Source organism: Ranitomeya imitator, chromosome 2 (genome assembly GCF_032444005.1).
Source record: "Ranitomeya imitator isolate aRanImi1 chromosome 2, aRanImi1.pri, whole genome shotgun sequence".
NCBI lineage: Eukaryota > Metazoa > Chordata > Amphibia > Anura > Dendrobatidae > Ranitomeya > Ranitomeya imitator.
In genome coordinates, this window is record NC_091283.1 from 185180178 (window position 1) to 185207925 (window position 27748).

Genomic DNA, 27748 nt, shown 5'->3' on the forward strand with positions numbered 1-27748 from the left:
TGCATTTAATGTGGTCTTGCTTTTAACTCGTTTAGGAGGCCTTTATGGCACAGCGAATATAAAAAACGTAGAGTAGGACTGCCCCATTATGAGAATGCCGTGAAGTGGCGGGGTAGCACAAAGAATTGATCAATTGTTTGCTAAATGTCTCATTTTGAAAATACAGTTAGAAATCAATATGTGCATTTGCACTTTATGTATTGCGTTTTAACCATAGGCATCACTGGCTTCTCCCTTCTTTTGTCCTTTTTTTTAGTGACGCGTTTGGCGTAGCAACTCTGTTTCATTAAAGTGATTGGGACGGATCTGCAGTACCAGGTAAACAAAGGCAATTTAGCCCCTCATCAGGGGGTGCTAAATGATAAAGTTACTTCACTTTCAACAGAACTTCAAAACCGTGAATATTACTGTGGATCAATAAGTCAGAGGGTTGAGGTTGTAGGTTTAAACCCCTTTTGGGTCTCCATGACACTTACCAATGAAGGTAGTTAATCGAATAGCTCCAATGATCCTCGATGTGCCAACAGAAAGCAGAGAACACCATGCCCACATAGAGCCAGGGTACCTTCATACCCGATATATCAGCATTGATGTGACAGAGAACAGATTGCTCCAGTATTGGCATAACATTCAAGTTCCATCCACTTGTGGCATATGACTGAAGAAGAAAAAAAAAAAAAAAATATTGCAGACCGAAGCATGAAAACCTGGAAAATAGAGCGATGCGATAAACAGGATAAAGGATAAATGAGTCAATCACCTCCTCCTCAGGAGTCAACTCCGATTTGCCATCGAGCATTGGGAAACCGCTGCCAAATTCCTTGGAGTGAATATCTGCTCCGTACTGTACAGTCACATCCTCCTCTATACTGTTCACTAGGCGCCAGAACTCCTTCTCCACCAGCTCTGTAGGTACCATCTGTAGACAGCAAAGAAAAATATTAATACTGGTTGAGTCAAAACAGATTATACCCAATATATCGTTTGGTCATTGTAAGTAATGAGGTCCATAGAAACATGTCACCTTTACAGTCGATGCGCAAACTGAATGGGCAAACTTACGTGAACTGGCATATTGAAGTAATCCGCTTTGAATGAATCAGCCATTTCGCCAAAGCTTTGTAATGTATACTCTCGAGTAGCCTGTTCAAATCCAAAAGCTTCAGGAGGCCTCTTACATTCCTGAAAAAGAACAGGAAGAGAAAAATTATATCATTAGAAATCAGAGAAACCATAAAAATACACAACATGCACTAGTTACAGAAAGATAGTTTTTTTTTTTTAAACTTACGGCAATGACACATTTGGGACAGTGCCAAATGCCTTTTGGGGGTTCTGGGAGTGGAGGCAGCAAACAGAACGTGTGGTAGTTGTCATCACATCCATCACAAAGCAGTAATTTCTCATCATCATCTCCACGGGAGCAAATACGACAGACGAAGGTGTCCACCTGTATCCAAGACATAAGAGACCGCAATGTAAGTGGATAGGAGCTAACAGGCCCCATCAATCTGCAGCTGCCCTTCACTTCATCTCTTCCAGGTTGTGTGATCCAGTATGCAGAGCTTTGGCAAACACTACACTCAACGCTCGAGATGAAAGATCTTGTTATTCCACTATATAAAAAAAAAAAAAAATAATGATCACAGAATTTGGAAGGAAGTTCCGGCCTGACTTTGCTAGAAAGTCAGGCCTTTTAAATGTATGTTGTTCCTTAGACCCCAAAAAGGCCCATGAAGTGTATATAAAACAAATTATAAAGTTTATTTCGAATACATATCCATAAAATCATATAAACAGTAGTACCATCTAATTCGTTAAATGGCACCTATATTTATATTACGCTAGATTTGAACAATGGTTTTGGCGGTTACCAGATGATTATGATACTTATGCTATATACCTGTACGTGTTGTTATTCGTTCTGTTGCGGCAACCATTATATGACTTTATGGATATGTATTGGAAATAAAACTATTAATTGTTTTATATACACTTCATGGGCCTTTTTTTTGTTCTAAGGAACAGCTGTTATGTACGGAGTGACACCTACAGTATTTAGGTTGTGTGTTTGGACTAATATGTATACTGAGTGAGTGAGTGAATGCAGTAGGCGCACTCTTGCTTGCTTCTGATTACTAAAGTTGAGCCCCTAGTCCAGACACCAAGCAGACGATTTCCCAAAAGGAAAACCAGACAATTGCGATAGTACATGTCGACCATTCATCGGGCAGCTCTGCAATCTGGCTCATGGAGGTGAGTCTTGAGTGGAGGATCCAATGCTAAGTCGTCCATTTATTACATGGATGGACAGGGGTTGTTGCGTTCATTTCTTAAAAGTGCTCATCTCAATCAGTGGACTTACAAACTGGGAACTGCTGGTATTCCTTCGAAGCCTCATAGTCATCTTGGTGCAGGGTTCAGGGCTGAGGGACCGTTCTCGCTTTATATATGGATGGTATTCCCCGGGTTGTCCTCTTGAATCTACACCAGGCTCTTCCTTAATCACCAGTGTTGGGGGGCATTCTGGAATATCACTCTCTACAAGAGAAACAGTACAGAGTAGATTACTACAAAAGATGCCAGAAATGGTGCCACGCTGGTCCATGAACCACGCATGCCTGGTATCAAGTGAATAAGGCCAAGTTGCAGTGCCGGATATAACCCATGAATAAGAGCACCATTATTTTTTTAATTTATTTCTAATCCTCAAACCATAATTGGTTGCATTAACCCTGAAATTTTGTATAAATCTCCTTGGAGGAATGTGATGTTGCATACATACCTTTCTTCCGTAGATTTTTGTCTTTTGCCATCAACCCAAGTCCCATCATTTTTGGGCCAGCACCGTAAATTTGAAGTTTCTTCAACTCTGGGTTCTTTTCTATATCTTCTTCTGTGGGCTCCGGCTTAGGGGAAAAAAAATAAATAAGTGGGGCAGGGAGGAAAAAGAGTAAACTAAAGCGGCATCCAAGGACTAAATCAACACAAGCAACAGACTAACGGTAAAAGGTTGGAAAGAGCTCTTATAACAGAACACAAATTTAAGAAATAAACACACTTAAGGGACGTTTTACATGGGCCAATGATTGCCTGACCGATCCTTGATAAGAACAAGTCTGACTGATCATCACCCCATGAAAGATGATCAGGGAGGGAACAATCAGTGGTTAGTACTTTTTAGGTCTGTGGAAAAGATACAGAGGCGGGCAAGATATCCCCCCTCACCGCCATGTCCACAGGAGCTGCATAAAGAGTTCCCTATAAGCAATCATTCCTACAAAACTCCTCACGATTATTGCAAATGAGTATAGGCCGACTTTGTCGAGCAATCACTTTTAGTTTTGTTTTTTTGGTACGTAATGACTCCTACACACATTTGATACACAGATATACAATGCAATGAAAAAAAACACACAAGACCATATACCCAGGATGGTGATGATGATGATGATTCTGGGGGCCGAGAGGAACTTTGAGAAGCAGGATCTGAGCTGTCAGGATCCTGCATGAAATGACAAGAAGGGAAGAAAAATAAAAAAAAACAATCAGACTGAACAGTCCCTGCAGGTCAAGCTTCCTCACAGTCTCCATAGCATACCACCCCGACAAGGAATCCAAATCACAAGAAATACATTGATTAAATGAATCTCTGCCCAATGAGGACACGGCATGAGTGACAGGGAATATGAGGGCTTTGCTGTCCGTCAGTCTCACCTCTTTAGTTAGGCGTTTGGCTCTTCGTCCGTAGCTGGTGATTTTGGAGGGCTGCACAGACTGCCGCAGTGGTATACTATGTGGTTTGTATTCCTTGTCTTTCTCTTCGCTGTCATAACGTGGTCGCTCGCCATAATCCTGCATTTGAAACATCCCATTGTAAGGTAGGGAAAATAAATATAGGAAAGAAAAGTTCCTACCTTAGTACAGGACACTGGAAATCTTACCACCAAATTAGCTCCAGACTGGTACATATGAAAGGGATATATGATACGTTCGTAATGGGACCTCAACAAGGAGCCAAGGTTTTTTCCTGAGGGATACCCCATGCGTTGCGCCACGCGAGCCCATCTCCTCTCTTTGCAGATCGGTTCATAGCCGCCCTCTTCCTGCACGATCTACAAATTGAAGAAACATGTCATCGTGAGGTCGTGCAACATAAGTATATTCACATACGGTTTATTTGTAAAGTGGTATTTGTTTTTTCTATTAAAATTCTGTTAAAACATGCAGAACGCATACACAACCTTATTGAGGCTGTATAAGTCCAGGATTCTTCGCTCTACGTTGGGAATTTTTAATGACGACTCCTGTATCTCCCAGAACTTGGCGATTTGGTCCAAGTAATTCAACTTGACTCTAGTTTCTGCCTGAAAAATGGGAAAAAAATAAAATCAAGCTGAGTGCTTTATATTTTAATACCTTTGAGCTGCACATTAAATTCAATGTACCATGTTACCAGAAGAGTGGCATGGCCAGAGAGCCAAAGTGAGGGGAAAAAAAAACACAAAAAAAAAACCAAACACCCGATGGGCATTTCAATCACTCTCGTGAATTTTTGGCAGCCAAAGAGCCTCAAAAAACAAACAAAAAACAAACAAACCTCAGCCCTTTCCTTTCCAGACATCTGCTTATTTGGCAGCTCTTTAGGGATCATCTCCATTGGCACAGGTGTCTGGACCAAGTAAGTTTTGTCCCCCAGGAATGGTAAAACTCCTGGGCACAGGTTTGACTGCTTTCAGGAGACCCAACTCACCAATGTTCCCTATACCAGGGTGCAAGAAGTGCTCTCCACGGGTCCTCAGAACTTTTCTTGTAGTCAGCCCTCCCACATAAGCCTCTATCTTGTCATCCATGCTTCTCTTACCCAAAAAAGGATTGTCCCAGTGCCTATACAGGAAGACGTCTATGTACGATATGCCTAGACCTGAAGTGCATTGAGAATTTTGCCAAGGTCTGCTCTTCCCCATGGGATCATTTTGTTCAGTATTCACATCCACGGTACAGGAGAAGCTCGTGGACAAATAAGCACATCCCCACCATCCTGTCCTTCACTCGGGCCACCACCATTTTGGTTTATCAACACCACCTCAGTCTTCACCTTCACTCCGAGGGTATTGACACCATCTATTACCTGATCACCATCATGAAAGTCAACATCCAGGTCAAACTAATCCTAATTAGGCTAGGTAATCCACTGGCCAAACTCTCTCCCTCACAAGGCCTAACTTCAGTGGAAATGTGTGCCAACACTTAGGCCAGGATTCTCCTAAATCCCTCTCCCTTCAGGAATGTCCAATCATTCCTGGGTCATGCTCCAGAGGTCGTACAGCAAAACATGAGTCTTAGAAATGGAATTCTCTTCCATCATGCTTTGCACCACACTCAGCAAGCCGCTGACTTCAAAAAAGAAACTTACTCGGGGTGGTGGGCAGATGCTGACGATCACCACATCTTAATAGGGCAAGACTAGTCCTGTAGCAAGTTTCTTCCCCTAGACTAGTCCGGCCTCAGATTCTTTATTGATGGCTCCCTGGGCATGATAGACACCCTTCATGCTTTACCAGTAGTGGCACGTCATGGAATCATCAGAATTGTGCAATGGAACCTTCATGTGGTCCTTCATGAACTAGTCATCACAGGCGACCACTGGATGGCATCTCCCTGTGCCCTTTTTTAGATCGTGGTATAGTATCAATCCTTAACATTAAGGGTATGTGCACACGTCAGGATTTCTTGCAGAAATTTCCTGAAGAAAAATGGAAATTTTCTGCAAGAAATCCGCATTTTTTTTGCGTTTTCCTGGGTTTTTTTTTAGCATTTTGCAAGCGAAATTAGCTTGCAGAATGCTAAAGTTTTCAAAGCGATCTGTAGCATCGCTTGGAAAACTGACAGGTTGGTCACACTTGTCAAACATAGTGTTTGACAAGTGTGACCAACTTTTTACTATAGATGCTGCCTAGGCAGCATCTATAGGAACGGAAGCGGCAGCGTGCACCGCTGAGAGGCGGGAGGACTCCGGGGCCATCGAAGGTGAGTATATCACCATTTTTTATTTTAAATTCTTTTTTTTTTTTTTTAACCAATTATATGGTGCCCAGTCCGTGGAGGAGAGTCTCCTCTCCTCCACCCTGGGTACCAACCACACATAATCTGCTTACTTCCCGCATGGTGTGCACAGCCCCATGCGGAAAGTAAGCAGATCAATGCATTCCTAGGTGTGCGGAATGCCCGCAATTCCGCAAATTTAATGAACACGTTGCTTTTTTTTCCGCAATGAGATTTTTTCCGCGGAAAAAAATGCAACATTTGCACAAGAAATGTGGAATACATTGTAAATAATAGGAGGAATATGTAAGCTTTTTTTCGTGTTTTTTTATCAAGTTTTTAAAGCGAAAAAACGCGAAAAATACTGAACGTGTGCACATGGCCTAAGATCTTTTTCTCTTTACTTGAAACCCAAGGAAAGGCCACTACACAATCTTGATGTGGTCTATGCATTGTAGATGTAATTTTTCCAAATGTCTTACTTGTTAACATTTGGCGGACACAGAACGATGAGTATATAAACTGGTACAATGAGGCTGAGACTAGGTAAGGGGGGGGGGGGGAAAAAATAAATATATATTTATTTTTTCATGTGGACACGAGGCTGCTCTTTTATGTCTAATGTCCTTAAGAGACACACGACCTCTATCAGGTCTGTTGCACGTGTTTTTCCTCATCTATTTGGTGGCCTTTGTGACCCGCACCCGCTTTCCTACTTCCCATGGGTTAGTGTCTGCTTAGGGCTTCCTACATAGGGAGTCTCCCTGACTTTTTTTTCTGGCTACTTGTCCTTTGCTTTCACCATCTCTATGCGGCAATTCCCAGCCACTGGCTCAGGGGGGTCTCTTGCTCTGTGGGAAGGGGCCATCATTTAAAGGGAAGCTGTCACCCCCAAAATCAATGGTGAGGTAAGCTCACCTTCATCATTCTGGAATGCTGTAGACAAGCCCCCTATGTATCCTGAAAGATGAGAAAAAGGTTAGATTCTTCATTCCATGACATCCTCTTCTGGTCTTCACGCCGCGGCTCCGGCGCAGGCGTACTTTGTCTGCCCTGTTGAGGGCAGAGCAAAGTACTGCAGTGCGCAGGCGCCAGGAAAGGTCAGAGAGGCCCAGCGCCTGCACACTGCAGTACTTTGCTCTGCCCTCAATAGGGCAGACAAAGTACGCTTGCGCCGGAGCAGCGGCGTGAAGACCAGAAGAGGACGTCATGGAATGAAGATGAGAGGCGCTGTACTTGACCTGAGACACCCATCGGAGCAGGACCGCCCCTGGGTGAGTATAATCTAACGTCTTTCTCCTCTTTCAGGTAACATCGGCGGCTTATCTACAGCATTCCAGAATGCTGTAGATAAGCCCCTGATGACGGTGAGCTTACCTCACCATCGATTTTGGGGGTGACAGGTTCCCTTTAATGCTGTTTGCCTTATTTGACCCTTCCCCACTTACATAATCTGGGACCAACCGTTCCAGCACTTGGGGAGGTTTCTGTGCCTTCTTTGGAAGGGTGGGGCAGTTTTCTCTGATCTCCCTATTCATGTCAAATCTCAAATGGGTTCAAGTCTCTCTCGCTGACTACAGAGTCCCTGATGCCCACTCGAAAGGAGGCCCAGCTATTCCAGTTCCAGGCGAGGCATCTTCTCCATCCTGGCCCCCCTCTTCAGATATACAGCTTTGCCCATCTTCGGCTGCACGTACCTTCTGCCAGCCAGGAGGACAGCTCAGGACTTGCTCTTTGTAGGAGCCATCTTGGGCCCCTTATTCTTTTCTACTCCCTTGATATCCAAGTGTCCTGTTACAGGCTGAGACCTTCTGGGCAGAAGCATTCACATTTTGCGCACTTACACTGTGCAAAACAACTTAAAATGAACATGTCAGCTGATACAGGCTTAAACCGTGGGAAGCATGAATCCGCTCCTGGCTGTGTGATCACGGTCATGCATGTTTTACTCTGAAACACTGCGGCATTTCAGAGAAAAACACACTTTTAATCACCGCTGATGACCGAGCCGCGCTATTGACAAGTCATACAGGCGGGTCCCCGGCGGCTTCTCTCTGCCTGTATAAATAGTAAATAGCATGGCTCGGTCCTCAGCGGTGATTGAAAAGCTGCAGAATTTCATAGAAAAGCATACATGTCTGATGGCACAGCCAGGAGCAGATACATGCTGCCCACAGTTTATTAGGCTACATTCACACTAGCGTCGGAATCTCCCCGTCGCAATGCGTCGGGCAGAGATTCCGACGCTAGCATTTGACGCACTGCACAAGGGGTGCAGTGGATGCATTTCTCCGGCGCATCCGCTGCCCCATTATGAGGTGCGGGGAGGTGGGGGCGGAGTTCCGGCCGCGCATGCGCGGTCGGAAAAAGCGGTCCCTCAGGAGCAAAAAACGTTACATTTAACGTTTTTTGCTCCCGGCGGTCCGTGTGGCAAAGCGTCGCAATGCGTCGCCAATGTTAATCTATGGGACAAAAACGCATCCTGCAAACAACTTTGCAGGATGAGTTTTTTGCCATAAACGACGCATTGCGACGTCTGGCAAAAAACGCCAGTGTGAAAGTAGCCTTAGAGTTCCTCTCCGTGATATTGTCAAACCGCTCACCAGCCAGTTCCCCTCCGAGTTTAAGGTCCTATTCCTGCGTCTGTCACAGATGTTTTCTGATCCCTCTAAGGAACCAAATTCCCTGGTCCGTTACCCAATAGTAAGGCTGTGTGCACACATTCAGGATTTTTCGTGTTTTTCCACTAAAAAAATGCTTACATTAAGCATTCTATTAGAAAGCAATCCGCGATTTTTGTGCACGTGTTTTTTCCTGCAGCGGAATTCTGGAAAAAAACACAGCATGTTCATTTTTTGTGCGGAATCGCAGGGATTCCGCACACATAGGAATGCATTGATCCGCTTACTTTCCGCATGTGGCTATGCCCACCAAGCGGGAAGTAAGCGGATCATGTGGTACCCAGGGTGGAGAGGAGACTTCACCAGGCCCTGGGAACCATATACATGTAATAAAAAATAAATAAATAAAAAAAAAAAGAATTAAAATAAAAAATTGTGGTATTCTTACCTTCCGGCGTCCCCCGCAGCCTTACTGCTCCTCACGATGCTCCCGTTCCCAGGAATGCCTCGCGGCAATGACCTGTGATGACGTAGCACTCTCGCGTGATGCAGGCATTAATGGGAACGGGAGCATCAGGAGGAGCGGGAAAATTGATGGTGCCGCCAGAAGGTGGGAATATCACGATTTTTTTATTATTTTTATTATTATTATTATTATTATTATTATTTTTTTTATTATTTTTATTATTATTATTATTATTATTATTATTATTATTATTATTATTATTATTATTTTTATTATTTTTATTATTATTTTCAACATTCTATCTCTATAGAGGTGGCTGTTAATGCCGAGCTTCTAAAGTGTAAAAAAAAAAAAAATTGGATATAAAGGTGGATTCTTCTCAGCGCCACTTGAAAAAAATAGAAGTCCAAATGGGTAATCCAATGAAAATGTAGCTTTATTCAACGCGTTTCGGAGCACTGACTCATCAGGAAACACTACAATATGTACATGGATACATGTAGTTTCCTGATGAGGGCATCATAGTGCTCCGAAAGGCGTTGAATAAAGCCAAATTTTCATTTGATTACTCATTTGGACTTCTATTTTTTTTTTTCAAGTGACGCAGAGAAGAAACCACCTTTATATCCCTTTTTTTTAATTTTTTTTTTTTTTTAACTTTGGTTGGTCACGAGGAGACCGGTGGATCTGCAGCAGCTTACATTACTATGAGCCTGTGTCGGGGCTCTATCTGGTGGGTAAATCTGATTAGAATTTATCTCCTAATACCCAAGACAGACCCTATTGCACTTTTATTTCCTTCCAGCTTTTTACTGAAAGCAGAGCTTCTAACATCAGGAAGTCTCTAAGTCAATCACGCTCTAGGCCTGTAGATCCCCAATGGCCAAGGCTCACCCTCACACTTGGAAACCCTACTTTGGTTACTACAAGAATCAAGACTTCCACCCTTTAACTGCCCTTTCTGCAGTCCACTTTGAATCGAATTTTCCCTCCACAGCTTAAGACCTTTCTCCAGAATATGGCCCCAACACTCGTCTTTAAAGATATATGGTGGAACCATGAGATCATCATCTTGCCCTGTCCTACCTTTTTGGATATCATCCATGAGGTTTCTATCAGAGACTTTCTGGTAATTGACCTTGTTGGGAACCATCACATCCACTCAGGGTTAGGTGTCTGAGCTCCAACAAATTCTACATTTTGGGACTCGTTAAGAAACACACAGAGCCCACCCTGTTCTCATCAGTTTTCTTCCCAGAGTTAGTTTCGTCACCCTCAAGCATGTTTTTCTTCCCCAGATTCACGTCATGTTGGTGTCTGGTTATGGAGTCATCATTGGTTTTTGGGTTGTTCTACTATTGCTGCTTTTCGCACTAACATGAGAAGCAGGTATAGACCACTGGGCAGAGCCAACAATTCCCACTAGTTTTGGGCCTCATAGTGGCAGGGTGTGTACCCACAGTTCCGTGTCACCCAATAAAGGGATTTTACAGCAAGGTCAAAAATCCAATTTTTCCACTGCTCAGATTCTCTTCAGTCATTATCCTGGAAGGCCAGGAGGTGGAGTATGACCAGGGCCAAGGACAAAAGATTTTATGGTAAGCAACAAAAATCCAAATAAATAGTCAGTATAAATCACAGAAAACCAATGGAGGGATTCTTGTGGAGATCACCGACTGATTAACAGATCAGTTCAATTAACTATATTTCAGCTCCTCATGAGGCCAATCCAAACTACTCCACTATACCAAAGCCTTACTAACAGGAGCACAGTTTAGAGTCAGCACAGATAGTGGCATAACTTGAAACTCATGGACCCAAATGCAAAATCTCCAAAAAGGACTAATAGTATTGGTCCTCTCATACATGCCAATAGGACCTTCAGGATTCCCGTAGGCTCCAGCTCATGAACCCACTATAGTTACGTCCCTGCGGAAAGTTAATGTGTTTAGGGCTGGGAGAAATGGCAGAACAAGCGTTCAGCCAACGTGCTACCCAAGGTGTATTGCAAACTTTACTCAAAAAGCTCATTAAAATCCTCTAACTCACCTCTAATTCATTTAGTCTCTGGATACGTGGGGTGAAACGAAAGTTATCAACTTCAACAGCAAACGGTGGCTGCCAGTCCTGAAAAAGAGAAAAAAAAAATATTTGTTTCAAGTATTGAAAAAGCGATTGTGGCGCTACTGCAATCGTCAGCACCCAAGGGGCTGCGCTGTCTCCTAGTGGTGCGATACCGTACTGCAGCAAGAAACTTCCCACTTAACAGATGGGATCTGCAGTTTGCTGTAACTACACATTACTGCTCCCAGTAGGAAATGTCAAGACAATAGTGGGACTTGTCTGATCATACAGAGACATCCCCAACCATTACAGTCAATATGAAGACGTCTAAGTAAAGGGTGTGGTAGGATTTAATTTAGGGGTTAAAAGCTCTTATAAATCAGTTGTTTTGGAGGAAAGCCACTGATGTCTACGGGGTTTAACAGAGCAAACATAGGGAAACCCAGTGGTGACGGCTCAGATCTACACAGCCCAAATTCTGAACGGACCCGGCAACCAAAGCAGTCTTAAAGGCAGCATTGCTTAGTCCTGTGGCATTTGAGACCCGCTCCTTCTTAGGCCGCCCACTGACTGCAGATAATGGTGGCATCACCATGAAACAATTGTGGCACACTAGTACAGGAACTATAGGATGTACTTGTGTAATCAACGACCTCCAATAAACCCCTCAAAAATCAAAAAGGTAGACAATCCCGATAGAGAAGTTCTTTATTTTTGCACCCATATCTCACTTTTTAATATGCAGTCGTCATAAAAGCCATGAATACAGAACTGTGTTACATGACGGTACATGATAATTAGCTATATTTTCTCTTTCGTGACCTTTAACCCCTTAGTGACAGAGCCAATTTGGTACTTAATGACCAGGCCAATTTTTGCAATTCTGACCACTGTCACTTTATGAGGTTATAACTCTGGAACGCTTCAACGGATCCCGCTGATTCGGAGATTGTTTTTTCGTGACATATTGTACTTCATGTTAGTGGTAACATTTCTTCGATATTACTTGCCATTATTTATGAAAAAAACGGAAATATGGCGAAAATTTTTAAAATTTTGCGATTTTCAAACTTTGTATTTTTATGCCCTTAAATCAGAGAGATATGTCACAAAAAATAGTTAATAAATAACATTTCCCACATGTCTACTTTACATCAGCACAATTTTGGAAACAAAATTTTTTTTTGTTGTTAGGGAGTTATAAGGGTTAAAAGTTGACCAGCAATTTCTCATTTTTACAACACCATTTTTTTTTAGGGACCACATCACATTTGAAGTCATTTTGAGGGGTCTATATGATAGAAAATAATGAAGTGTGACACCATTCTAAAAACTACACCCCTCAAGGTTCTCAAAACCACATTCAAGAAGTTTATTAACCCTTTACGTGCTTCACAGGAACTGAAACAATGTGGAAGGAAAAAATGAACATTTAACTTTTTTTTGCAAACATCTTAATTCAGAACCATTTTTTTTATTTTCACAAGTGTAAAAACAGAAATGTAACCATAAATTTTGTTATGCAATTTCTCCTGAATACGCCAATACCCCATATGTGGGGGTAAACCACTGTTAGGGCGCACCGCAGAACTTAGAAGTGAAGGAGCGCCGTTTGACTTTTTCAATGCAGAATTGGCTGGAATTGAGATCGGACGCCATGTCACGTTTAGAGAGCCCCTGATGTGCCTAAACAGTGGAAACTCCCCACAAGTGACACCATTTTGGAAACTAGACCCCTTAAGGAACTTATCTAGATGTGTGGTGAGCACTTTGAACCCCCAAGTGCTTCACAGAAGTTTATAACGTAGAGCCGTGAAAATAAAAAAATCGCTTTTGTTTACACAAAAATGATCTTTTCGCCCACAAATTCTTATTTTCACAAGGGTAACAGGAGAAATTAGACCACAAAAGTTGTTGTGCAATTTCTCCTGAGTACGTCGATACCCAATATGTGGGGGTAAACCACTGTTTGGGCGCACCGCAGAGCTTGGAAGAGAAAGAGTGCCATTTAACTTTTTCAATGTAGAATTGGCTGGAATTGAGATCGGACGCCATGTCGCGTTTGGAGAGCCCCTGATGTGCCTAAACAGTAGAAATCCCCCACAAGTGACCCCATTTTGGAAACTAGACCCCCCAAGGAACTTATCTAGATGTGTGGTGAGAACCTTGAATGCCCAAGTGCTTCACAGAAGTTTATAATGCAGAGCCGTGAAAATAAAAAATATTTTTTTTTCCACAAAAAAGATATTGTAGCCCCCAAGTTTTTATTTTCACAAGGGTAAGAGGAGAAATTGGACTGCAATAGTTGTTGTCCAATTTATCCCGAGTATGCTGATGCGCCATATGTGGGGGTAAACCACTGTTTGGGCGCACGGCAGAGCTCGGAAGGGAAGGAGCGCCTTTTTGGAATGCAGACTTTGATAGAATGGTCTGTGGGCATTATGTTGCGTTTGCAGAGCCCCTGATGTACCTAAACTGTAGTAACCCCCCACAAGTGACCCCATTTTGGAAACTAGACCCCCCCCAAGGAACTTATCTAGATGTGTGGTGAGAACTTTGAATGCCCAAGTGCTTCACAGAAGTTTAGAATGCAGAGTCGTGAAAATAAAAAATATTTTTTTTTTTTTTTTTTTTCACAAAAAAGATTGTAGCCCCCAAGTTGATGCCCCATATGTGGGGGTAACCCACTGTTTGGGCGCACGGCAGAGCTCAGAAGGGAGGGAGCACCATTTGACTTTTTGAGCGCAAAATTGGCTGTCGTGTTTGGAGACCCCCTGATGTACCTAAACAGTGGAAACCCCCCAATTCTAGCTCCAACCCTAACCCCAACACACCCGTAACCCTAATCCCAACCTGATCCATAATCCTAATCACTAACCCTAACCATAATCACAACCCTTACCCCAAAACAACCCTAATGTCAACCCTAACCATAACCCTAATCAAAACCCTAAATCCAACACACCCCTAATCCTAATCTCAACCCTAACCTCAAACCTAACCCTAATCCCAATACACCCCTAATCACAACCCTAACCTTAACCCTAATCCCAAACCTAACCCTCTACCCTGTGCCAGTCATTACACTGGCTACCCATCCACTCCAGAATCCAGTACAAAACTACTACCCTCATCCACAAAGCACTCCATGGCTCAGCACCACCCTACATCTCCTCCCTGGTATCAGTCTACCACCCTACCCGTGCCCTCCGCTCCGCTAATGACCTCAGGTTAGCATCCTCAATAATCAGAACCTCCCACTCCCGTCTCCAAGACTTTACACGTGCTGCGCCGATTCTTTGGAATGCACTACCTAGGTTAATACGATTAATCCCCAATCCCCACAGTTTTAAGCGTGCCCTAAAAACTCATTTGTTCAGACTGGCCTACCGCCTCAATGCATTAACCTAACGATCCCTGTGTGGCCTATTTATAATAAAAAAAAAAAAAAAAAGGTTCCTCGCATCATGTTCTCATACACTTTATGCAGTATTAGCCCTCTGTGTCTGTACTGCTACATACTTAGGCAGGTAACTGGTTCATGCAGCTTTACATGAACACCTGAGCCTTACACTATAGCTGGTCCGAATAACTAAAGCAATTGTTACCATCCACCTCTCGTGTCTCCCCTTTTCCCCATAGTTTGTAAGCTTGCGAGCAGGGCCCTCACTCCTCCTGGTATCTGTTTTGAACTGTATTTCTGTTATGCTGTAATGTCTATTGTCTGTACAAGTCCCCTCTATAATTTGTAAAGCGCTGCGGAATATGTTGGCGCTATATAAATAAAATTATTATTATTATTATCCCAAACCTAACCCTAATCCCAAACGTAACCCTAATGCCAACCCTAATCCAAACCCTAACCCTAATCCCAGCTCTAACCCTAACTTTAGCCCCAACCCTAGCCCTAACTTTAGCCCCAACCCTAACCCTAGCCCTAAGGCTACTTTCACACTTGCGTCGTTTGGCATTCCGTCGCAATCCGTCGTTTTGGACAAGAAACGGATCCTGCAAATGTGCCCGCAGGATGCGTTTATTGCCCATAGACTTGTATTGCCGACGGGTCGTGACGGATGGCCACACGTCGCGTCCGTCGTGACTGGATCAGTTGTGTTTTGGCGGAGCGTCGGCGTCGTAACTCAGCCCCCTCCTCCCCAGGACATAGATTGGGCAGCGGATGCGTTGAAAAACTACAGCTGCTGCCCACGTTGTGCACAATTTTCACAACGTGCGTCGGTATGTCGGGCCGACGCATTGCGACGGCCCCGTACCGACGTAAGTGTGAAAGAAGCCTAACCCTAAATTTAGCCCCAACCCTAACCCTAAATTTAGCCCCAACCTACCCCTAATTTTAGCCCCAACTGCTGTTCTCCTGCCGGCCGATGGAGACAGATGGCGGGCGCACTGGGCATGCGCCCGCCATTTTCTTCTGCCGGCGGCCAGGAGGAGCAGCAAGAGGATCCAGGGACCTAGGTGAGTATGCTAGGGTCCCCGAATCCCCCTATTTCTTTGTCCTCTGATGTGCGATCACATCAGAGGACAGAGAATTACACTTTACTTTTTTTTTTTTTTTTTTTGCGGTCGCCGGTAAACAGTTAGTTAATTACCGGCGATCGCAAAACAGGGGTCGGTAATACCGACCCCGATCATGCTCTTTGGGGTCTCGGCTACCCCCAGCAGCCGAGACCCCAAAGATTCTCCCGGTGCCGGCCGGCGGGCGCACTGCGCCCGCCATTTTGAAGATGGCGGCGCCCACCGGGAGACACGAGGAGCATCGGGGGAGCTAGGTGAGTATTGGGGGGCCACCTGGGACCCCTTTTCTCTGTCCTCCGATGTGCGATCACATCTGAGGACAGAGAAATTAAAAAGAGATCGCGTTTTTTTTTTTGTTTTTTTTTTTTTTGCGATCGCCGGTAAACTGTTAATTACCGGCGATCGCAAATGCGGGGTGGGTTAAAAAACCCCCGAATCATGTTCTCTGGGGTCTCGGCTACCCCCGGCAGCCGAGACCCCGGAGAAAATCGGCCTCTGGGGGGCGCTATTGACTTTTTCCACAGCGCCGTTAATTAACGGCGCTGTGGTTTAAGTACCCTTAGCGGCCGCCGTTAAAAGGCGTATCGGCGGTCGCTAAGGGGTTAAATCCCTGCGGCCCTCCATTAAAGGGGTATTCCAGCAAGTCATCCCACCCAGCTACCCACTGTAAGTAAACCTCATTGGGTAAGTCCAGTACTCTTCATCAATTTCCCTCATTACTTTGGAGGCATTTATTATGGAGGCCTATTAACTTAGCCAGCACAAAGCTCGCTAGATGGTGCCCAAACGAGTTTGCGTAATTGCCTAGCAACAGGCAAAGGTGACCCAGATCCGGCATAGTCACCTTCTATACTGCAGAGGTAGCACTTTTTTTTTTTTTTAAACACTAAAGCTGAGGAATTGATTGACAGCAGCAAGGTCTCGCCCTCCCCTCCGCACCCTGCACAACCCCCCATAGACACAGCAGGCTGGAGGGCAATTATAGGCAGAGAAAATTCCCAGCAGGCAAACAATACAGCCACAGGGTGGGGCACAGACATATCCCCCCTTTGTCCCTTTCCCAAACAGAGTTTCATGCTCACATGTGGTACATGCCCGAACCACAAAACCACTTGTAAACATATGGAGTCGTCTCGTCACTGTGGTTGGTTTTGGTTTTCAAATACTGAAGAAGCCACATGTCTCAGTACAGGGTTGGGGGGTGACATTAAAGGGGGGAGGGGTTGTCTGGACCAGGCAAACTCTATAGCAGGGGTCCCCAACCTGTAGCTCGGGAGCCACATGTGGCTGGTCGTCCCATGAATTGTGGCTCGCGGCTGTCTGTCAGCTTGGTTCATTAGCTCCAGTTGTAGCAAACAGTTATGAAGAGCACATCTGAAAATGGTGAATTTTGTGAGCAGACCTGCACAGAAGAGCAGATCTGGACGCATATATCCTGGTCTTAGGGGTTTTGAGATGATTTAAGTATGGTACACTGGAGACAAGATGACACCACCTGTCAGAGGAGGTGTTTGAAGCTGGATGTGACATTGTCTTTGGAGTGCTTTATAGGAGAATACTGAATGGGGGTATTGTAGGAACCCCAGGATCTTTGTATACTGCTTTGGGATGTTTGATTTTTGTGGAAAAGCTTTGGTTACCATTATTGTGAGAGGGCAGGAGCTGAATGTGGCTCGCGACCCTCTCAGGCCGGTTTCACACGTCAGTGGCTCCGGTACGTGAGGTGACAGTTTCCTCACGTAGACACATTGAAATCAATGTGTCTCTGCACATGTCAGCGTGTTTTCACGGACCGTGTGTCCGTGTGCCAAACACGGAGACATGTCAGTGTTCGTGGGAGCGCACGGATTACACGGACCCATTAAAGTCAATGGGTCCGGGTAAAACACGTACCGCACACGGACAACGTCCGTGTGCCGTGCAGGAGACAGCGCTACAGTAAGCGCTGTCCCCCCCATATGGTGCTTAAGCCGCGATTCATATCTTCTCTGCAGCAGCGTTTGCTGTGGAGAAGATATGAAAAATCCTTTTTTTTTTGTTTCTCATGTTTAAAATAAAGATCCCTGTCCCCAACCCCCTATCACCCCCTCTGCGCCCGCCGTTATTAAAATACTCACCTGGCTCCCTCGCAGTGTCCTGTCCTGGCCGCAGCTTCTCCTGTATGCGGTCACGTGGGGCCGCCCATTACAGTCATGAATATGCGGCTCCACCTGCCATAGGGGTGGACAGGGATCTTTATTTTAAACACGAGAACCAAAAAAAAAAAAAAAAAGGATTTTTCATATCTTCTCTACAGCAAACGCTGCTGCAGAGAAGATATGAATCGCGGCTTCAGCACCAGATGCAGGGGACAGCGCTCATCTCTAGCGCTGTCTCCTGCACGGTGCGTGTGGTACCCAGTCGGCACACAGGCGGCACACGTGTGCCACAGAAACGCACGGGCACACGGACAATTCCGGTACCGGAATTATCTGGACGTGTGGGACTGCCCTCAGAGCGGAATGTAGCTCTCAAGGTCAGAAACGTTGGGGGACCTCTGCTCTATAGTATGCTAGATTAGGACCTTATGTAATATATCCACTGTTAGGATTCAGCTCTTCTTAGGAAATTTTGTCCAGGAAAACTCTTTCAATCCAATGTGCATAGACCGCATTAAAAAGGGCTCCACAAACCACTGGTAAAAGTTGGCCAAATACAACGTTAAGGCTAGGGTCACATTGCGTTAGTGCAATCCGTTTAGCGCTAGCGGATTGCGCTAACGCAATGTTTTTAAAGGGCCGCGTTAACGTCCCCGCTCTCGCAGATCCCCGGAGGAGGCGCGCTACAAAAGACCGGCGCGTCGCTAGCACGTGCCGAAAATGACACGCGCTAGCAATGCGCTGGTACATTGCGGGCAATGGGAGCGCTAACGGACGCGTTGCATGGCGTTAATTTCGCCGTGCAACGCTGTCCGTTAGTGCTCTGACCAAAACGCAATGTGACCCCAGCCTAAGAAATGCATCGGTCTGTAACATCATCCTTGCAGATCTGGCAGGGGGTAGATTCAACAGGGAATGGAGACTCCAAGCTTATTTCTTAACCTTATAATATTTAGCCAGCCAACTTTTCAGGAAAAATTAACCCCTTTACCCCCAAGGGTGGTTTGCACGTCAATGACCAGGCCAATTTTTACAATTCTGACCACTGTCCCTTTATGAGGTTATAACTCCGAAATGCTTCAACGGATCCTGGTGATTCTGACATTGTTTTCTCGTGACATATTGTACTTCATGATAGTGGTAAAATTTCTTTGATAGTACCTGCGTTTATTTGTGAAAAAAACGGAAATTTGGCGAAAATTTTGAAAATTTCGCAATTTTCAAACTTTTAATTTTTATGCAATTAAATCACAGAGATATGTCACACAAAATACTTAATAAGTAACATTTCCCACATGTCTACTTTACATCAGCATAATTTTGGAACCAATTTTTTTTTTTGTTAGGGAGTTATAAGGGTTAAAAGTTGACCAGCAATTTCTCATTTTTACAACACCATTTTTTTTTTTAGGGACCACGTCTCATTTGAAGTCATTTTGAGGGGTCTATATGATAGAAAATGCCCAAGTGTGACACCATTCTAAAAACTGCACCCCTCAAGGTGCTCAAAACCACATTCAAGAAGTTTATTAACCCTTCAGGTGTTTAATAGGAATTTTTGGAATGTTTAAATAAAAATGAACATTTAACTTTTTTACACAAAAAAATTTTACTTCAGCTCCAATTTGTTTTATTTTACCAAGGGTAACAGGAGAAATTGGACCCAAAAAGTTGTTGTCCAATTTGTCCTGAGTACGCTGATACCCCATATGTGGCAGTAAACCAGTTTGGGCGCATGGGAGAGCTCGGAAGGGAAGGAGCGCCGTTTGACTTTTCAATGCAAAATTGACAGAAATTGAGATGGGACGCCATGTTGCGTTTGGAGAGCCACTGATGTGCCTAAACATTGAAACCCCCCACAAGTGACACCATTTTGGAAAGTAGACCCCCTAAGGAACTTATCTGGATGTGTGGTGAGCACTTTGACCCACCAAGTGCTTCACAGAAGTTTATAATGCAGAACCGTAAAAATAAAAAATATTTTTTTTTCCACAAAAATTATATTTTAGCCCCCAGTTTTGTATTTTTCCAAGGTTAGCAGGAGAAATTGGACCCTAAATGTTGTTGTCCAATTTGTCCCGAGTACGCCGATACCCGATATGTGGGGGGGAACCACCGTTTGGGCGCATGGGAGGGCTCGGAAGGGAAGGAGCATCATTTGGAATGCAGACTTAGATGGATTGGTCTGCAGGAGTCACATTGCGTTTGCAGAGCCCCTAATGTACCTAAACAGTAGAAACCCCCCACAAGTGACCCCATATTGGAAACTAGACCCCTCAATGAACTTATCTAGATGTGTTGTGAGAACTTTGAACCCCCAAGTGTTTCACTACAGTTTATAATGCAGAGCCGTGAAAATAAAAAATCTTTTTGTTTTCCCACAAAAATTATTTTTTAGCCCCCAGTTTTGTATTTTCCCAAGGGTAACAGGAGAAATTGGTCCACAAAAGTTGTTGTCCAATTTGTCCTGAGTACGCTGATACCCCATATGTTGGGGTAAACCCCTGTTTGGGCACACAGGAGAGCTCGGAAGGGAAGGAGCACTGTTTGGCTATGTTCACACTTTGCAGATTCCACTGCGGATTTTTCCGCAGCAGAATTCCAAAATCCGCAGTGAAAACCGCAGCGCGTTTTCACTGCGGATTTATCGCGGTTTTTACTGCGTTTTCTTCTGCGGATTTTCAACTGCAGTTTTCTATTGGAGCAGCTGAAAATCCGCAGAAAAGAAGTGACATGCTGCGGAATGTAATCCGCAGCGTTTCCGCGCGGATTTTTCTGCAGCATGTGCACAGCGTTTTTTGTTTCCCATAGGTTTACATTGAAATGTAAACTCATGGGAAACTGCTGCGGATCCGCAGCGGTCAAATCCGCTGCGGATCCGCAGCGGTCAAATCCGCTGCGGATCCGCAGCAAAATCCGCAAAGTGTGAATATAGCCTTTTACTTTTTCAACGCAGAATTGGCTGGAATTGAGATCGGACGCCATGTCGTGTTTGGAGAGCCCCTGATGTGCCGAAACAGTGGAAACCCCCCAATTATAACTGAAACCCTAATCTAAACACACCCCTAACCCTAATTCCAACGGTAACCCTAACCACACCTCTAACCCTGACACACCCCTAACCCTAATCCCAACCCTATTCCCAACTGTAAATGTAATCTAAACCCTAACCCTAACTTTAGCCCCAACCCTAACTGTAGCCCCAACCCTAACCCTAGCCCTAACCCTAACGGGAAAATGGAAATAAATAAATTTTTTTTTATTTTTCCCTAACTAAGGGGGTGATGAAGGGGGGTTTGATTTACTTTTATAGCGAGTTTTTTAGCGGATTTTTATGATTGGCAGCCATCACACACTGAAAGACCCTTTTTATTGCAAAAAATATTTTTTGCAATACCACATTTTGAGAGCTATAATTTTTCCATATTTTGGTCCACAGAGTCATGTGAGGTCTTGTTTTTTTGCGGGACGAGTTGACGTTTTTATTGAAAACATTTTTGGGCACGTGACATTTTTTGATCGCTTTTTATTCCGATTTTTGTGAGGAAGAATGACCAAAAGCCAGCTATTCATGAATTTCTATTGGGGGAGGCGTTTATACCGTTCCGCGTTTGGTAAAATTGATAAATCAGTTTTATTCTTCGGGTCAGTACGATTACAGCGATACCTCATTTATATCATTTTTTTATGGTTTGGCGCTTTTATACGATAAAAACTATTTTACAGAAAAAAATAATTATTTTTGCATCGCTTTATTCTCAGGACTATAACTTTTTTATTTTTTTGCTGATGATGCTGTATGGCGGCTCTTTTTTTGCGGGACAATATGATGCTTTCAGCAGTACCATGGTTATTTATATCTGTCCTTTTGATCGCGTGTTATTCCACTTTTTGTTCGGCGGTATGATAATAAAGCGTTGTTTTTTGCCTCTTTTTTTTATTTTCTTACGGTGTTTACTGAAGGGGTTAACTAGTGGGACAGTTTTATAGGTCGGGTCGTTACGGACGCGGCGATACTAAATACGTGTACTTTTATTGGGTTTTTTTTTTTTTATTTAGATGAAGAAATGTATTTATGGGAATATTATATTTTTTTTTTTTCATTATTTTGGAATATTTTTTTTTATTTTTTTTACACATTTGGAAAATTTTTTTTTTACTTTTTTACTTTGTCCCAGGGGGGGACATCACAGATCAGTGATCTGACAGTTTGCACAGCACTCTGTCAGATCACTGATCTGACATGCAGCGCTGCAGGCTTCACAGTGCCTGCTCTGAGCAGGCTCTGTGAAGCCACCTCCCTCCCTGCAGGACCCGGATCCGCGGCCATCTTGGATCCGGGGCTGGAGGGAGCAGGGAGGGAGGTGAGACCCTCGCAGCAACGCGATCACATCGCGTTGCTCCGGGGGGTCTCAGGGAAGCCCGCAGGGAGCCCCCTCCCTGCGCGGTGCTTCCCTGCACCGCCGGCACATCGCGATCATCTTTGATCGCAGTGTGCCAGGGGTTAATGTGCCGGGGGCGGTCCGTGACCGCTCCTGGCACATAGTGCCGGATGTCAGCTGCGATAAGCAGCTGACACCCGGCCGCGATCGGCCGCGCTCCCCCCGTGAGCGCGGCCGATCGGCTATGACGTACTATCCCGTCCAGGGTCAGATAAGCCCAGGGCACCTCGACGGGATAGTACGTCTAAGGTCACAGAGGGGTTAAAAAAAAAAAAAAATCCCACCTTACTTTAGATCAGAGAATCCAACAGGCCGGAAGAAGAAAAAAAAAAAAAAAAAAAAAAAACGTTGGTAAAATAGTAATCCCCTTTAATGCAATGTTGACCCAGGTATTAGAAGATATCGGGCTTATGATGGCGGGCCTGTCGTATGGATGCTGGCTCGCACTGGTGCAGAGAATATTGCACACTTGCACCCATATCAAACTACACCCCAAATTGCCAGATGAGAACATTCATTTTTAATTCACGCACCCCCCCTCTTACCCCACATCATTGATATCTCAACCAGATTTTGCATGGTTTACTGGCAGCCATAAAAACACAATCGGGCCTGGGGTGGAACATTTCATTTGTGTCTATGTAAGGTAAAACTAACTCTGGGCTTCGTATTTCCTAACAAGTAGCAAACAAACCACAGTCCTTAACTATGTGGGTGGGCTAAAGGCACTAAAAGTGTATAAAGTAGGTTTTTTTTTTTTTTTAGAGTGCATCCCCTTTAATTTACAGCAAATACAAATTGCAAAACTCTTCCTGTGTTGCAGTGGGCCACACGAGTTCAGCGTCGGCAGGGTTGGCGATTAGTGCAGCAAAGCAGACCTTCATATTTCACTGCTTACGTGAGAAGGGAAGATCCAGATAATGGAGAGTAATGGCGTCTGCCTGACGAGGTGGTGACTCCTATGTACAGTCATGCCGACTATGGTGGAGCAATATACAACTTACACATAACCCCTTTAGTCATTTAAAGCCCATCCCTCCATCTTTTAGACACATTTTATAATTAAGGGCAACTAGTTTTACTACTTATGTTTTCAGCCCAGCCGCACAATAGATAAGACTTGGCTTCTGTCCCTAGGCCTGGATGAAGGCCACGGTGCGGCCATGTTGCCCGGGGGCTGCCCCCTCCTGCCGCTGCGCTGACAAAGCCTCTCACTTAGGAGCCATGTTATACAATATGAGGTGGTGTATAGTTGTTACAAGAGGGGGAGGGGGATTGTGCCGTACTCCTTTCCTGGAGCCGTCTGGTTCTAGGGTCAACGGACAACAAAAAAAAAAAAAATTAAAAAAAAGGGGGCCTATGGGGTCAGCAGCCTGCTCCAACATCTCTACATACAGCAAGGAAGAAGGAGCCATCAGAGATATCATCATGGGCGACGGGCATTTACACAAAGAAGAGAGGAAGCAATGAGCTGTAAATGTTTTAAGTCCACCATCCCCCACTCCAGGAAGACTAAAAACAAGTCCTAGCTCCTTCTATGAAGCCGCTGCGTCTGATTTTTGGGAAAGCTGAGAGACACAAATGACAGCCATCACAACTTCCAAAATACATATATTTTGCAGTAATACATGTCTCCCACGGCTTCGGATTTGCTTTTAGATCTTTTGAGAACGCTGGTTAACAAAGATGGCCGCCATTATTGGTTCCACTACTATTGTAACTCTGCTTTCCCCAGGTACTGAAAAGCAGAATTGTCTAGGTGGGCAGTAAAATGACAAAGGAAGGGGGGCAGAAAATATCACTGCCTAATCTTAGATATTTGGAGCTGTAGTGGGGGCTATATTGCATGGCACCGAGGTGTTAATTATTTCCCTTTACTTACACATCACCAACGTGTTATGCTGTGTTGTTCGAAGCTTGTACACCTGAAGAGCGACCGGACGGTTTGAAAAAGAGAAATAAAAAATTCTCGTGCCTGCAATATGGATTTTGGGAGTGGAGTTGGGACGAAATATGGGCGCAGTTCATTGCCTGAATTCCCAGTGACCCATTCCTTATAAATGTACCAAGCAAGCTCCATGTGCGAGATGGCGATACTGCCGCCAAACAAGTTGTGGGGTGGATGAAGTGCCAGAATATGCCATCTGATGGGGACGACTGCCTGTGGTGACACTGGATAATATTGGCTGGAGATAAAGTTAGGAAAAAAACTCAAAGGATGGTTTCACGGTCACAAATTGATGTCCAGACCAGCCCCATATCTCCTGAACCAAACTCAGCCACCTTACAAGCAGATGTGACTGACAAGTTGGGGGTCAGGAGACCTGCGGCCAGTCTACATATTGCGGGCCGCGATGCAAGTGTCGGATGTGTGACCCAGCAGGATACTGTTGGGATACAATCTAAGAAGATTCCAAGAAATAAGGAGGAGGAAAATAAAATGGAGTTCTTTATATTGGAAAATATCTTATTAGAGTTCTGGCTGCCAGAGTCTTAGTTTATACTCACCATGGGAGGGCGGATTTTGCATATTCCAGACTTCTCGGCAATAGGCCTGATTCGGGCAATATAACCCAAAGGGTTGGCAAACTCTTCCCAAGTTGGCTCAAACACAGGGCACTCGGGAGGTGGTATGAAATCCTCAGACTCCATGTCTGAGAGCCACAAAGACATCGATCCAAGATGGGAAGGGGTGTCGGTCGGCGTGAGATCACTGCATTATCCTTCACCAGATACCGAGATGTGTGAGTCAGGCCCAGCGACTAAACTGATCTGGTTTATATATGGCGCCCCCCAGAGGCGAAGACAGCAAAGGTTTCCTGAGATGCCTGTGTGATAAACAGAAAAAAAAAAAAGTGAGAACAGAGACCACACATCCTTCCCTTTCTACCACTATTGATATACCCTGCCCTATTCCTTAGGCCGGTTACACATGTTTACAGACCTCGATGTCCGGATCGACCATGGGGGTCTCCTGACCCGAACTCAAGAGCCGCATACAAGCCTGTGAGATTTGAGTCCGGGTTAGGAGTCTTGTGGCCGGGTCCGGACATCGCGATCTGTACTCCGACGCATACTGGATAAAGCCATGAAACGAGGGGCCAAGTGGCAGGAATCTACCTACAAAGTTATGGGGTAACGAAAGGCTAAAATAAAAGGGCCATGATCGATATTTTCTAGTGTAAGATGTTATCTAAGGGGAAAAATAATTTCCCCAGGTATGTAATAGATTATATCCCTAAAAAGAAAATTGTATTTTAAGTCTTCATTCCAAAAAAATTTGACCAAAACACAATTTTTTTTTAATTTGTTTTTAAACTTACCCAGATTGTCCCCTATAAATATCGCTGGGTACGCGACAGGAGCCATTATGGAGGGAGCAATAAATATATACATATATATACATACACACACCCATACTAGATGGTGGCCCGATTCTCACACACGGCCGCAGACTTCACACCGTACTCATCAATGGCGCCATATCACCGCTACCATGGAAGCGTGCGGACATTGGACCACACCAGGACGGTATTTTTACCAAAAATGTGTCCCCGACAGCAGCAAAAATGGGTCCGATGAAGACTCCACACCACAGCGGGCCACCAGCCCTGATGAAAGTCCAATATTAACAGTCAAATTGGTCAAATTTTAGGGTCGTCACCACGGAAACACAGGTATCCGCCATGGCGCTCCATAATGGCACGATTACGTCAGTCGGGGCCACACCGTTCTTCCTGGCGCACACAAGTTTCCTGCTCCCCAATAACCCCTCCTGTCACACAAGTAACACACAGCTCCACCAGGCTGACAGAGGAGACACAGACGACGACAAAGATGGCTCCCCATCCCCTCACACCTCGTCCTGCCTCCACCCTCACAGCCAGGCCGCTTACAAGGACGCCAGAGAGCAGCTCTCCACCTTGTTATTGTTGTTTCCTTCCCTCAGAGTCGAGTCTCCCCCTCAGTCTCCGCAGCAGCCATCTTGAAACCGTATCACCGAGGTGTCCTTCCGCGCCCCCACTGGTGACCCCACCCTTTATCCACCCGTATTCGTGAAGAGAAAAGAGCTAGTTATCACGGGAGATAAGACCACGGATAATGTCAAGCTCGTTAAGACCCTCAAATAAAAGAGAAAAGAAGCGAAAGAGCGCATGTGACACTCACGTCAATAAGTCCCTCTCCCCCACCTCCTCTGCGCAAGAATATGCGTAAACACACCGCAACAAGGCCGGGAAGGGAGCCGGACTTGATATTTCCGTCCAGTCGCACGTTTAAAGGTCCCAGCTGCGCATGCGTCGCCAGACAGGAAGCGGGTTAAGAACAGGGAGGGGGAGCAGGGGGGAAAATACCTGGCGGATGACGTCAGTGGCACCCGGAAGTGTGAGAATGCACGTTGGAAAACAATAATTAAAGGGGCAGAAGCACGAGGCGGCGCCGGGCACAGCTGCCCCTCACACTGCCAGGGAAAGGCTGTTTAGGTCAAGGATCTCTTAAAAAATCCCTTGTTAAAAAAAAAATAAATAAATAAAATTGGAAGATAAAACATGATTTGAAGGGTTTGTGAAGGATTAGGAAAAAAATTCAAGCCGCAGTATTATTCTCGTTATGGCTGTGGGCTTGCGGAAAAGGGCAACTAGCGATCTGGCGATCAGTGGGGGTCTCTGCACACAGAACAATTATCACTTATCCGATGACTGGTCTTACACTGTAATATCCCTTTAAGGCTCACAGCGTGTCTGTCTGTAGGGTAATGGCGCATTACGGCGATACCATGGCGTCCATCGGAATACTCCAGGCCGGGGGCTGACAGGATATGTGCGACCTCTATGATTGGGGTCCAGTAGGTTGGAGGGCACCATGCCACCTTTATAGCCTGTCTGTCAGATGGAACCTGAGATCATTTCATAGCTCACACTTATTAGTAACGTAGTAAGGCCGAAAAAGACATTTGTCCATCCAGTTCAGCCTATATTCCATCATAATAAATCCCCAGATCTACGTCCTTCTACAGAACCTAATAATTGTATGATACAATATTGTTCTGCTCCAGGAAGACATCCAGGCCTCTCTTGAACCCCTCGACTGAGTTCGCCATCACCACCTCCTCAGGCAAGCAATTCCAGATTCTCACTGCCCTAACAGTAAAGAATCCTCTTCTATGTTGGTGGAAAAACCTTCTCTCCTCCATACGCAGAGAATGCCCCCTTGTGCCCGTCGCCTTCCTTGGTATAAACAGATCCTCAGCGAGATATTTGTATTGTCCCCTTATATACTTATACATGGTTATTAGATCGCCCCTCAGTCGTCTTTTTTCTAGACTAAATCCTAATTTTGCTAATCTCTCTGGGTATTGTAGTTCCCCCATCCCCTTTATTAATTTTGCTGCCCTCCTTTGTACTCGCTCTACTTCTGTTATATACTTCCTGAGCACCGGAG

At 44.8% G+C, this 27748-nt stretch overlaps 1 protein-coding gene across 9 annotated transcripts in view; it reads right to left on the bottom strand.

Annotated features, from left to right (window-relative positions):
• Positions 1 to 26506, bottom strand: part of KDM5C (lysine demethylase 5C) — a 56260-nt gene extending 29754 nt beyond the window's left edge. For 2 of the 9 annotated variants that reach the window (XM_069748260.1, XM_069748257.1), the window contains exons 1-13: positions 26232 to 26506; positions 24818 to 25137; positions 11182 to 11259; positions 4245 to 4367; positions 3945 to 4115; positions 3718 to 3855; positions 3431 to 3505; positions 2786 to 2909; positions 2366 to 2541; positions 1292 to 1450; positions 1063 to 1182; positions 761 to 919; positions 477 to 658 (exon numbers count right to left, since the gene is read on the bottom strand). In XM_069748260.1, coding sequence (XP_069604361.1) covers positions 477 to 658; positions 761 to 919; positions 1063 to 1182; positions 1292 to 1450; positions 2366 to 2541; positions 2786 to 2909; positions 3431 to 3505; positions 3718 to 3855; positions 3945 to 4115; positions 4245 to 4367; positions 11182 to 11259; positions 24818 to 24982 — 1670 coding nt within the window. In that variant the 5' untranslated portion in view covers positions 24983 to 25137; positions 26232 to 26506. Of the gene's footprint in view, positions 1 to 476; positions 920 to 1062; positions 1183 to 1291; positions 1451 to 2365; positions 2542 to 2785; positions 2910 to 3430; positions 3506 to 3717; positions 3856 to 3944; positions 4116 to 4244; positions 4368 to 11181; positions 11260 to 24817; positions 25138 to 26168 lie in introns of all 9 variants that reach the window. The other 7 variants (XM_069748262.1, XM_069748261.1, XM_069748255.1 and 4 more) reach the window with 5 other exon arrangements.
• Positions 26507 to 27748: the final 1242 nt, after the last annotated feature.